Source organism: Pectinophora gossypiella, chromosome Z (genome assembly GCF_024362695.1).
Source record: "Pectinophora gossypiella chromosome Z, ilPecGoss1.1, whole genome shotgun sequence".
NCBI classification, from domain to species: Eukaryota; Metazoa; Arthropoda; class Insecta; order Lepidoptera; family Gelechiidae; genus Pectinophora; species Pectinophora gossypiella.
This window is the reverse complement of record NC_065433.1, coordinates 14,438,852-14,451,877: the sequence shown is the minus strand read 5'-3', so window position 1 is coordinate 14,451,877 and position 13,026 is coordinate 14,438,852. Positions and strand designations below refer to the sequence as shown.

General features: G+C 34.6%; 1 protein-coding gene across 2 annotated transcripts in view; it reads right to left on the bottom strand.

Annotated features, from left to right (window-relative positions):
- Positions 1-220: 220 nt before the first annotated feature.
- The window catches only part of LOC126380705 (uncharacterized), a 90,245-nt gene continuing 77,439 nt past the window's right edge, over positions 221-13,026 (bottom strand). For both annotated transcript variants that reach the window (XM_050030298.1, XM_050030297.1), the window contains 3 exons: positions 12,662-12,806; positions 7,817-7,939; positions 221-5,244 (listed from right to left, as the gene is read on the bottom strand). In XM_050030298.1, the coding sequence (XP_049886255.1) occupies positions 5,180-5,244; positions 7,817-7,939; positions 12,662-12,806 (333 nt within the window). In that variant the 3' untranslated portion in view covers positions 221-5,179. The remainder of the gene's footprint in view (positions 5,245-7,816; positions 7,940-12,661; positions 12,807-13,026) is intronic.

Here is a 13,026-nt window from a genome sequence, read left to right as displayed (position 1 = left end):
CAACAGCAGCATCTACTTATATATTTTTATTGGAAAATATTTTTGTTTGACAAAAAGTGATAGCTTTTCAAAGTAATTTGAGAAAGGGCTTACTTATGCTTACAAAGACAGCAAAATGATGAACCGTCTTTGTTCTGTGCTCGAAGGGAACCATTGATGGTGGCGCTCTTTCATCTTTCGTTTGAATCTTTATACATAGATTTAAAATAAAACCAACATATTAATATAGACACAGTTTATTTAACAACAGTTATTCATCAGAGATCTACATCTATGACTTCAGACACGGAGTAGGGGCACATAATTAACGCAGACAAACAACGTACTGCTAAATACTGATAAGTAGGTACCTACTTGTTTTTGCTATATTAAAATACGGAGTGGCTATTATGATGGTTGGTAAGCAGGTAAAAGATGGAACACATAAATATGTCGTGAGATTAAATAGGTACCCAGTATTTTTCCTTTGACTACTTGGTTCCCAAGTTTAAGCTCACTTTTTGGACGTCACGTGACGCCTAAATTCAATTAAACAAAACATACCTTACAATAAATAATTAACATTTATCATTTGGGTGTTAGGTTAGATATTAATTACTTATGGTAGAATTATGTATATGTTACCGGCCAAACCCGATTTTAGGCCAAACTAGTTTTGCCTAGGCTAAACTAGTTCATCCTATGTGCGATCGGATAAACCGGTACAGACTAGGCCAAACTGGTCTGTCCTAAGGGTGATAGGAGAAACTAGTTTATCCTAGGAGGAACTAGTTGAGCCTAATAAAAATAAGTTCACTTCAGGATAAACTAGTCTGGCCTAGTCTATACTAATATTTCCTAGTCAGAAATGTTTAAAGTCGGCGCCGTATTTACCTGGACTAGAATGACAGTTATGTTTTAAAAAGAAGGTGCTCTGCAATTCCAAATGCCATCAGAGTACAGCATGCAAAAATAAGTGAAATTTATTTTGTTCTAAATGATAAACATTAATAATACAATCTTATCTAATTAATAATTTACAAATTACAAATGATAAATACATCTTGATTTTATAACTAGTATTTCTGGTATTTTATTATTCCCTGTTAGCATAAAATAGGCTAAGCTAACTAGCTTTCTTGACGTGTACCCATTCATAGAAGCTAACCCAACCAGTTTCTCCTAGGCCAGACTAGTTTATCCTGAAGTGAACTTATTTTTATTAGGCTCAACTAGTTCCTCCTAGGATAAACTAGTTCCTCCTATCACCCTTAGGACAGACCAGTTTGGCCTAGTCTGTACCGGTTTATCCGATCGCATATAGAATGAACTAGTTTAGCCTAGGCAAAACTAGTTTGGCCTAAAATCGGGTTTGGCCGGTAACATATATATTTCTTAACGTTTAGGTACCGCACCTATTTTTAGTTTTGTTTTAGCTGTATATTTGTTTAAAAATAATAAAATATTTTTCATAGATAGTATCTGCTTTTTCACTTACTTACTTTTGTAAATACAATAAAGTTTCACCAGGGCGTTCTCCCCAAGTTCTAATTACCACTACATGAATTTTATATTAAAAGTACTGAGGTAGGTACCTATATGGTCGTAAGGCCCAAAGTCCTTTTAAAATCCAAATCCCATTGTTTAACTATTGTGTCTGGAAATCCGGGTCTTACGAAATTATATAACAGTACAGTAAAAAATAAGATGAAATATGTACTTAATAAGTACAGTTTCTTTTCTTAAAAACACAATTACGGCGTTTAAATATTTACTTTGATTATCCACAAATGGTAATTAACTGGAATCGAAGTTACAACGCCAGATAGTATTCCTGTATAAAATTTAACTACAATGGGCATTTGGGTAAGTAGGTAATAATATATTTGCTCATAAATAAAATTATTAAAGTCTCTTTTATAAAAAGTAGGAGCAGATTTTTTAAAACAGTACTGTTTGCAAGTACGGTCACGAGTACTAATAAGTACATAATATGGTATACACTTTGAAACCATGTCACATTAACTTTTTTGAAATGCGACAGGGTTCTACAGTGGGTACATGATATTGCCCATGACTGTACACCCGAATTCGAGTTTCACTCACGCTCACGCACGTCGTGTCGCCGACCCCGTCCGTGTGTAGGTGTGTGTGTGTGTCTCGTCATAGTGTACCCCTGTCCCACACAAGAAGTGGGGAGCACGTAATGTAAGGGCAAGGCGCGGGGTCGTATATCTCCAGTAAAGTATGATTTATTTTCTTGTTAAAAGTACCTACTGATTATTGAAAGTATTTCGAAACGTGTGCCTTTTCTTAGCAACAGATCCATTTTATTGTAACAATCACAAATAATTACCGACGTATTAAAATGAACCTACTTAGGTGCCTTTGCGGATTTTTTTTTCTTATAGGTAGGTATATATACTTTTTGGTCTTCGCTTGACTTTGCTGATAAAGGAAATATATTTTACTTAATGTTATAAAATGTTGTCTACTTGCATTTTTTTAAATAATTTGATACGGTAATGAAATATCAATATTTTGGAATTAAGCCTACCTACTACCTACTACGAAAGAAGGTTGGCACTGCACTGATGCGTTTGTTTTTTAAATAAACAACATCGTTTAATATTATACAAACTTACCGTTAATACTAATAATAAATATTACAAAACATAACTAGCTTTCTTGTACCCTGTCTTTACAGTAGTTACAGTTAAATCACCTTTTTTATAATTATTTGATATTAACAATTGACATAGTACCTGAGTATAACCATAAGCAGGTACATATAACAGCGATTTCTTTATTTATGGGACATCAAAGAAAGAAAATAAGTCACGAAAGTATATAAATACCTACTTATCATATAGTAGTAGCGTTACACAATTAGTTTCATGATAGATAGCCACTAACTGGACCGGTGAAAGTTCTCGAAGCATAAAGTTGATCATTTTCCTTAGCCAAGAAATTCTTTTATGGATAAGAAAAGTTGTTCGACGAATAGACGTTAGTACCTACCTACTGAGGAAACCTTGACAGTTCTTACAGATGAACGGCGAGTTGGCCGGAGACTACTCTTTCCGTACTCGGGACTAATGGGCAGGAGGTACTGAGAAATTCACTTTCAAATAATAAAAATCATATTGTCTAAAGTGCAAATAAATTGTTTCTATTCCAACTTTCGCGATGAATCATCTCACGGCGATGCGGTCGTAATAGTGGCTCTGCCCGCCCTATTTGGGATGAATTCATGTACCTAAGTGTGTAACTAGTTAAGGAAGTGATGTTCCGAGTTAATGTCCGTAGACCATGGTAGAACCCTAAAACTTGCATAGTTATGACAAGAAATATTGATAGAAAAAATATTTACTTATTTGGAGAGAGGCTCAGGAGGATCTTATCGACTGGAATATAAATCGAACATCAAAGAATGTCCAGATAAGGCCAAAACTTATTTGACTTTTAATACATCTCTCAGACTTGGAGTAAGGAAAATATACTTTGCTTATTATTTTCGGTAAGTAGGTTATAAAAGTCGATACCGACCCCAATATTTGATTACTTACGAACATGAGTTACGCCTGTCTGTAGGTAAATAATTTGACATCAATTAGGGCAATATTTTGAACATTTGCAAAGATCATAGATCTAAAGACACGGCTTTAGCCACATTTTGGGCAGTTAGCGAGTAAGCCATAAAATCAATCTTCTGAAGACCCAAGTAAATAGGTATCAAATAGATCGTTGTTTCCTCCCACTTGAACAAATATTTACGCTGATATATTTTTGCCTTTCATAGGGTCCATCGTTATTGATATTAAACAGTATTGTTTCCGTCGTTAAATGTTTCCTTGCCAAATAATTAATAAGGTATACCTACAAACATCTAAATATGTGGTACTTATTGAAATAGTAACGCAATGTACCTACAGGTATCATCGTTAAAGTACTAATTATATAGGTACCTAACTTCGACGTACCTGTCCGTTAGTGGCTTAAATAAGTTAATATTTATTTCACGGTTCATAACCTACTGTTTATAACTTACTAAGTTAGATTAATGTTCAAACATTAATTTTTCAGAGTGATCTCATCAAAATTAGGGAATTCGCGTAAGACTGATTATAATTCAGGTGTGAATTACGTTGAGTTACTTAATTGTCATTTACAAAATTTGTAATATCTAAGTTGGAATCTATGAAGTTTGTTAATGATAATGACAGAGTTTAATGGAAAACATAATTAATATAGAATAAAACAATTTTCGTTAAGTACCTTCTTTATCTAAAAAAACAGTGTAGGTACCTACTTACTTATTGTTTAATTTAACTATAATTCAAAAAGCTTATCAGCTCATCAGTTTCGGATCCATTTGATCCTCGTACGCTGGGTATCAACACGGAAAATTGCAGGTAAATTATACCAAGGGTCGTACTTAATATAGCCACATTGAATGGGCTGTCCTAGCCCGTTCAGAAGCCGGCAAGTTGTCTTGATTGTAGTTCCCATGATATCCGGAACATCCGGGCTTTGACAAGAAGGTTCACACCACCTGATTACTTTTGTTGCGAACGCTTTGTGGATATTGGAATTTTCCCATAAAATCATCTTAGTATTTTGGCAAGAAAATTATTATATTGTGTAGGCTACATTGGTACGCAATAGTATAGTACATATACTTAGGTGTGATACCTGATGTACACCTAATAGTAAATATTTTCAATTTGGATAATATAATTTAAATTGGTTTTTAGGTTTTTAAACTTATAAATTGTAAAATCAGAGGTGATTTAACCGTAACCACACTATCCAAGAGCCCTCGAACATTATAACGGCTGGATCGCGTCTACTTTATTAGGTAGGTACCTACTAGGTATATTTAATAATTCCTATGAAAAAATAAAATTGCGTGAGCATTTAACCTGACAATTGTATAAGGAGTCCAGGGGTGTACTACGTAACATTATTGATCGAATAAACCCTTAATAAGTACAATTTTTTCCAACCAAGCCGCTACATGCGAGAACTCAGTCTTTACGAGACGACTGAAAAAATACCTCTATTTTGTTTCTCTCACGTGAGTTTATAAGTAGGAGTCCTTGGTTTTTTCTGCGGGCGGCACCCCGGCGGCGGACATCTTGCGGCGCTCGAGACGCGCGCGCGACACGGGCCGGTAGAACTGCTCGCTGCGCCGACGTCAGCGCTCGGGCGGCTGCGACTCCGACTCCAGCTCCATCCACAACGAGCTGATCACGCGGCCCTCTGACAATAGAACCTTGTTTCAGTAGTAGTTCCAGTGTTAGGTTACACAGAATGCCTAGTGTTTTCACTTTCGTTATCGTTAACGAAATAATTAAAATGTAAATAATTGACTAAAATGAACTACGGTTCGTTAGCGCTATTGCAAAAAAATTATAAGTAAGTACTTTAATACCTATCCTGGAAAACAAGATAAGCTAAAACAGCCTATGCGTTAGTTACGATCACAATGAAATTAATCATAATTATGGAGTAAAAGGTACACCTTGTTATATGTCGGTACCTTATTAACTTTGACTGCTGCAATTCGATATGATCGAATATGCTTAACTACAATAATCTTACCTATTATCATTAAAATCGGTGCAAATATAGGTACCTATTTAAACCCGTTGATTTTATTCATAGTATTCCAACTTTAATCTCTTTTTGTATTCGTAATTGCTAACCATTGTGTGTTATGTGTGTGATATGATAACAAAGTTTTTGGCAGAAACAGAACAGCTTTGAAATATAAAATCCGAGCACGATGTACAACTTTCAAATAAGTGTAACTGCTTTTGTAACTTTCACATATAAAACTAAGTTTACTGTATTTGAATTTATTCATGTGTGTGACGGGTTGGTACAGTTTGGGCAATCTCTAACTTTGGAATACATTACTGTGACTAAAACAAATTGTTAATTTAACTTAGCCCAATGTTTACTTCATTTGAATGGGCAAGCGTCTAAGTACCTACCTATGTTATTGACAAGCTGCCTATTCACACAAAGGGAATTAAGCTATTTTGGTCACCGACTGTACTTACGTAATCCCAGCAATTGAATTATGTACAAAGAAAATAATAACAAACATTGTGGCTCAAACCCCTCGCACGATATTCAATCGGCGTCGCCGTCAATAGTAATCTTATGAAATGACGTTTATCCTATACATTTACTTATGACGAGAGACGAGATAAATGACAAAGTAAAGACATCGAAAGTAAGCCTTGACGGCCCCGATTAATTATCGGTATTTGGTACTATGTAGTAGGTATTTACTATTTAATGTAGGTACCTACTTCGTAAAAGTATTATAGGTACGCAGCGAACAAATACCTAAGTTAGTAGCAGACAAGAACTCTGTCGCTGACAGATTATTTACTCGTACATTCGTAGGCATCTTATTAAGATTATCTTTTAAATGGTCACAAGATAAAATTAATATTTATCGACGCATTATTCAAATTAAGTACGAACGCTCATAATTTATCAGAACATCTAGTAAGATGACAGGCACAGATGACGGGTAGGCTACTGCCTATGGATACGTTTCTACTAATGCTGTGCCCGAAACGGAAATGAAAAACTAAAATATTTGTCTTTCGGTATAAGTAATCAGGGAATTTACAGGCGACGTACCCCAATAATAATACAGATGGCACTGTGCAGATTTCTTTTATCTTTATTTTTAGGTATAAATGATGGCCCTTGTTATTATTACACCCAGGCAATACAACACATCTTCCACCCATTATTATTGTGATCAAAATAAAGAAAAGCAACATAATTCTATACGTATCTGATCCATATATCAAGCTACAATGTATGTGATTCATTACATACACCTAAAAAAAATACATAGGCCATGGTTTAATATTGCATAAAATCCATCGAGTTATTCTTTACATAGAGCGCGTACCTAACATAATATATCGATTTAAATAAAGAGTAAACAGGGTCAAAAGCAGGGTCTTTTAAAATTATTTACTAAGATTACATTCGGAAAAACGTCAGAAAATACCGAAAAAAGAGTGAAAAGAGTGTGTCAATGTGAGAGTGAGTGAGTTAAGGTGGAAGGACGAAAAAAATACAATAAAAAAGTCTACCCAAGTGGTGGATTGATAGCTACTTTTATAATGCCTTTGCTATTACATTATAAAATAGGTAACTATCACGTTAAATCTAAACAGCGCCATCTCTATTTGTTTGGAGAACGTAGCCTGGAAAGTCCCTCATTCCAATTGTACTTGGGAAAGGACAATTTATAATTCAGTCTAAAGTTCTTAAGTTTAAATAGGTACCTATCAAAACCAGTTCAGAGAATCTATGTAAATAAACGTCTATCTTGAATAGTTAGTTCCTTCTTCCTTTGTTCAGTCTATGAGTACTGCTGACTTATGCACTTAGTTTCATAGTAACTTCTTGTTGAAAGGGAATCAATGACCTTGAGTGGGGAATTTGTTTTAATTTATGGACTATACCTACTTAGAAGTCGTCGTTGTTTGTTCAAATTAAAGTAGACCTACTTACTGAACTTCTAAAAAGACCGAACAAGTGTAGTAAATTTGATCCTGCCTTTCAGCCCTTTTTACGAAAAGTAGACGTAGTTAGGGTTCCTGTAATCCTTGCCCAATTCTGTGTCACATGTAAAAAAATCAGTTGTTTTTTTCCTAACCTCGGAAGAGTCAAAGGAGGCAGATGGCAAAAGCTCATTGACACGACGAAGTTACTGTCACAGGGGTTCCTTTTTACCATTTTCGTACGGCTCTGTGGAAATAGCCGTGCGATCTTATGCATATTGCTCACTTACCAGATTTTTCGTCAGGTGTGACCCGCGCTGGAGGCTCCACAGCTTCCTCGATGCAACTCTGTTCGTCGGGGAACTGCACGTGTTTCTTCACCGCCGAACGACTAGGCTTAGACAGCACAGACGCTGAGGACAAAAAATAGTTTTTCATAAACCATTTTGGTATGTTGATAAACAACTTCTCAAAAACTTCAGCTACTTACATCTTTATCTCGTTTTAGTAATTTTAAGTCACGCGGTTTCGAAGCCTTTGTTTCACTATTTATTACTTAGATACCAATTTACCTTTATTTTATTATCCGCGGTCTTCATTTTACTACTAATATGTACCCGATTGGCTATATGACACACTCTTCGAAATATTTTAGAATAATTTTTGACGTAGCTTTTGAAACTAATAGCGCATGTACACGCTTTTTCCTAATATAGATAATAATACTTTTGCGAATGCCTACAGTAGCCCAGTCACTGAACTTGAATGATTGACTGTTGGTAACTACCGTTTGAGGAAAATTATTTTCAAATTCGTTATGGATAATAGTGGAGACATCCCTGTAAAAATCGTCAGGATTGTCTGTATCAAAGTTTGGACAAGGTAAGTTGCTAATAAGGCTATTTCTATATTTTTCTATACGAGTATCAATGATGGGTCGAGTACTAAATTGAATTCTCTGATCATTTTCAAGTACTGGAAAACTGACCAGCCGACCACTGTGAATTCTGGCCTAAAACAATTAAGGATATTGTTCTTGTCAATCTTGGAAATCACAATTGCAAAAAACATTATCTAAACATGTGACAGTTGTTTCTGTGATCCTAATAGGCTCCATAAACATATTAAAAAACTGAATAACAATTCATAATCCTTTACCCACTGCGTAGTCAGTCAGACATGAAATGTCAATACAACATTTTTATAAAAATAATTCTATGTCTAATTCTTTGCCAGGGATTTAAGTAATATTGTTTGTTACATTTCCTTCCTTATTTTTCTTTGTTGCGCTGGTGAATGCAATCATTTCAGAAAAAAACACCGTTATTTTTCTACCAGGGGTAATTACTGTGCAAGTTGGCTTTTCTTTCTGATACTTAAGAGAAAATGCTACGTCAGCAGCTCATCTAAAGTACACTAAGGCTCCTCGTCTAAAGCTGTTAATGAAGGACTAGAAGAGACAAAGTTATATCTCAACGCACGCATTACGGAACGTGGAGGGTTATCCACGAAGATATGAGTGCCACTTACTTAACTAATATCGCGAGCTTTTTCTTTCCATTATTTTATACTTCGTCCTTTTTTAGAAAATTTATCACGGTATCCAGAGAAGTCGCCAATCACACTTTGTTCACAGAATTTAAAGGATAATAATATGTAATTTGTTAAATGGAAAACTGCCATATAAAGTCTACCGCACTTAATCGCATCGGGTCGACCCACGTCAGCAGCCGCCGCAATTACTTCCCATACACAAGGACACTTTATATTCATTAGCATAATACACCATTTCAGCCATCTCAGGCAGTCGAGACTCGAGAGTTAACTCCGGATACGCCCTATATGTTACCTATGTGTTCTATAATAATTATTATAACAAATAAGTATCTAAAAGTTTATTTTTAAAAAATACCTTGACAAAGTGGTATGAATATTCCTACTTACTCGTATTTAAGTATTTTTCCTCATAGCAAATTCAGCTTCCTAAGCGAGGATTCATTTCTATTTTAGGAGTGACAAATGACGTGGTAAACCTTTGAAAAGCCTTTGTATCCTAAGCCGGGCTCCGTCTCTCCTTTACAACATTGCCAAATAATTGTCATAACACATAAATGAAACGGTATACCAGTGTACTTAAAACATAATGAAATAACCTGAGGAATATCATATAAAAATGTCGTTGTTATCTTGAAAACATGAAAGCGCTGTTACGCGAAATGAGTTTTACGAGAAAAGTTATTTCCATGTCAGCATAAAGTCATAGGATGCAAATTTTTAATTGTTCGCAATATAAACATGGCCAAACAAAGTGTCTATTTACTTACTTACTTTTTATAAAAAAAAAAGGTGTTTAAAAGTTTTAAAGATATTTATCACCACAAAATCCAATAATAAAAGGTATTCTTGGAATAGCTGTAAACTGTAGGTAGATAATTGAAATCGTGTAAATGTGTAGATAAGTATTATTTATTACGTATGCAATGGCATCCAAATCAGATCCGGCAATTTTGTGTGTGTAAGAGCCCTTAGCGCTCCCTATTTTACTCGTACGATGAGTTTGTTAATTTTAAAAAGTAATATTTAATGTATTCATGACACAACAATAAATGTAATTGTATTTAATATAATAATTGTATTTAAGTAGTTCATTTTTTTTTAATGTTTCTTTAAAATGGTTTGAACTATGTTACTATAGGTATAAGTTACCTAATTACTAAGAATTTTTTATTTTTTATATTGACGTGTAATATTTTTACCAATAAATGATGATTATGATGATTATGATTATTTGTTTGGCCAATTTTCACCGGTTCGGTTTTGGTAGGTATAAATGAAAAATAGAACCCAGAATAAGAAAGAAGAAACTATATAAGAAGAAGAAGTAAGAAGTTCCTAATTCTTATAAGAATAAAAAAATCAAAAGTAAAAGTGATATCATAAGTATTTATACACTCTTTAAAAGTACCTAAGTACTTGTAAGTAAGTACTTACCTACCTTTAATTTTTTTGCTTAAAAATCTCTCTTTTGTACCTACATTGATATCGGCAGGAATATTAACTGTATCTATCTATTATAGGAAAACTTTGATCAGAATAAAAGAGTAAGAAAAATACGAAATCTATAGGTAAGTTATTATGGATCTGTCATCCTGCTGGTTCCGTCTGTCTAGAAATATAATATTACAAAGAAAATTGACAGATAAGTAATACGATTACGGAGTTATAGTCGTTATTGCTCCTTATATTTATACGGTCAGTACTTTATTATTTGTTTGGATTCCTAGTAGCTATATATACGTAAAGAATAACGCTTCAAAGTATGTTCAAATAAACCGATTATTACTTTCTGTCGATTGCTTACGGCTGGTACGTATTCCGATTGACAGCTACTTATGTACCAAAGGTAACTTTTGTTTGATGGGTATATTTATCCTAGATAATAAGGTTTGAATAGCTTGACCTAGTTATTTGTTTTTATATTACTTATTTAGGAGATCGTGTCACATAAATAAGTAACAATATAAAACCGCAAGAGAACTGAAATAACATTACGTAGATTTTGATTACTTTTTCGATTTTTTTTAATATCAGTAAACTAAATAGCGTGTACAATAGTTATATGTTCAACGAGAGACGAAAGTCATGTTTTACGCGCAAGTACCGAGTTTAAATGTCGAACTAGCGAAGCAGTCTAGAATTAAATCTGATTAATAGACTGCTGCAAGCTTTTGAGTGAGTGATATGGTAGGTAAGTGATATTAAATGAATTCTTTATTTAAAAGTATTTTATTTTAGACATTGTTCTTTCAAAGTAAAATATATAATTATCATATAAAATAGCCACTTTTCCTTTGTCTCTTTATGTGTTTATTTGTGTCTTTGTTCGTCATATTCATAGACTTCGTTATCAGTGGCTGCAAGTTGGCTTCTTTACTTGTGGCTATGCCCATCCTATTCGGGATTACAGGCGTGAGTTTATGTTTATTGTGCCAAGAGAGTAAAATGCGCTCACAGTTTTTACACTCTTTTCAAGCTTAGCGAGGTGAAAACATTTTTTTACTGAGATGCAGCTGAGATTAAGTGTTGAGACTAAGTTTTAATGCTGTAAGCGGTAAATATCAAGACAAATGATGCGACAGAAAGATGAAACTTGCTAAGAAAAAATAATAAGTGAAAAAAAGAAAAAAAAACTTTATTAAATCAAATCGGTTCAATACGAAGACAAACATATTTTTCTACAAACGCATATTTGTTTACGCGTCGAATCAACGTTTTGGTTTGAAAAACGTTGTTAAGTGTAGGTATACTTAAAATAAAAAGTAGAGCCACAATTAATCATGTTAGCATTATATCTAAGTACATACAACTTTCAGTCACTGTTGCCAGGCAGAACATGTCTTAAGTAAAATGCATTGGAGAGCGATAGCCTTATTTCTACCTATAACATATCTATCAATTAAGATGCGACGTGATCCTTAGGTGGCCTTCTATGATTATCTAGGAATAAGCATCCTATATCCTATAAGTTTTACGATTGATATGGATTCATAGACACCAATTTCAAGCAATGAAAAGGCATTCCGATCGGTGGAATGTTGAAGATGTAAAGGGATTATTACTGGCACTAGAATAAATGAGATAAGTAACATATTATGATAAAGGTATCGTTTAGATATCTATAGGATGCAGCAGTTTCACTGGCCGTTTTCCGCGTGATCGTTCACATGTACCCTACGTTTAACATACGCACCGTGCACGTAACTGGATGGTAGGTATCTTTATCTCGTTTGGGATCTATTGATGTGGCTATCTACATTCAAATCTGTCTAACAGGTTTAGGGTGTAAAGGTAACAAAGACAGACAAACAGAGATAATAAGTGATATTAGTACCTATGTTTTGTGGCTGCAAAATTAGTCTAGAGTGTCGTGTGGTGACGTACCTATCTTGTTTTTCTATGGGAATTGGTTATAAGTAAATTGTAATGGTAGTGAGATATACTTTCTTCTGGATGCCGCTAATACGGCCTTAGGTCACCGCAACTGCTGAGGAAGGCTGTCGCTGGGTTTTAGTAGGTATACTTTCAGAAACATTTTTCCACGTACAACATTAAAGATACACCTAGTGTGTACTTACTAATAGCTTTGGTGGGCGCTTCGGAGAACTCCTCAGGGTCACATCGGCTCGGCATGGACTTGCCAGCAGAGCGCCGCCGGCCGCTGGGGGCTGAGCTGGTGGTGGTAGTGTGCTGCGCCGTCGCCGTATACTGGACCGCCGCTAACTGACAAGTTACTTATTACATGCTATTAATTGAATATTTTTTGACTAGACCTAGGAATGCTTCTTGGCTAGAAGTTTTGAAAGTGCCTCTTTACGTAATTCCGGTTGCACATTTTTTGCAAGTTTTTCTGAAATTTTGGCTAGGCACAAATAAAGGCCTGATGTAGAGCATTCGAATCGATCTAAAAAGAGAGTAATATTGCATAAATACTGTCCCATCA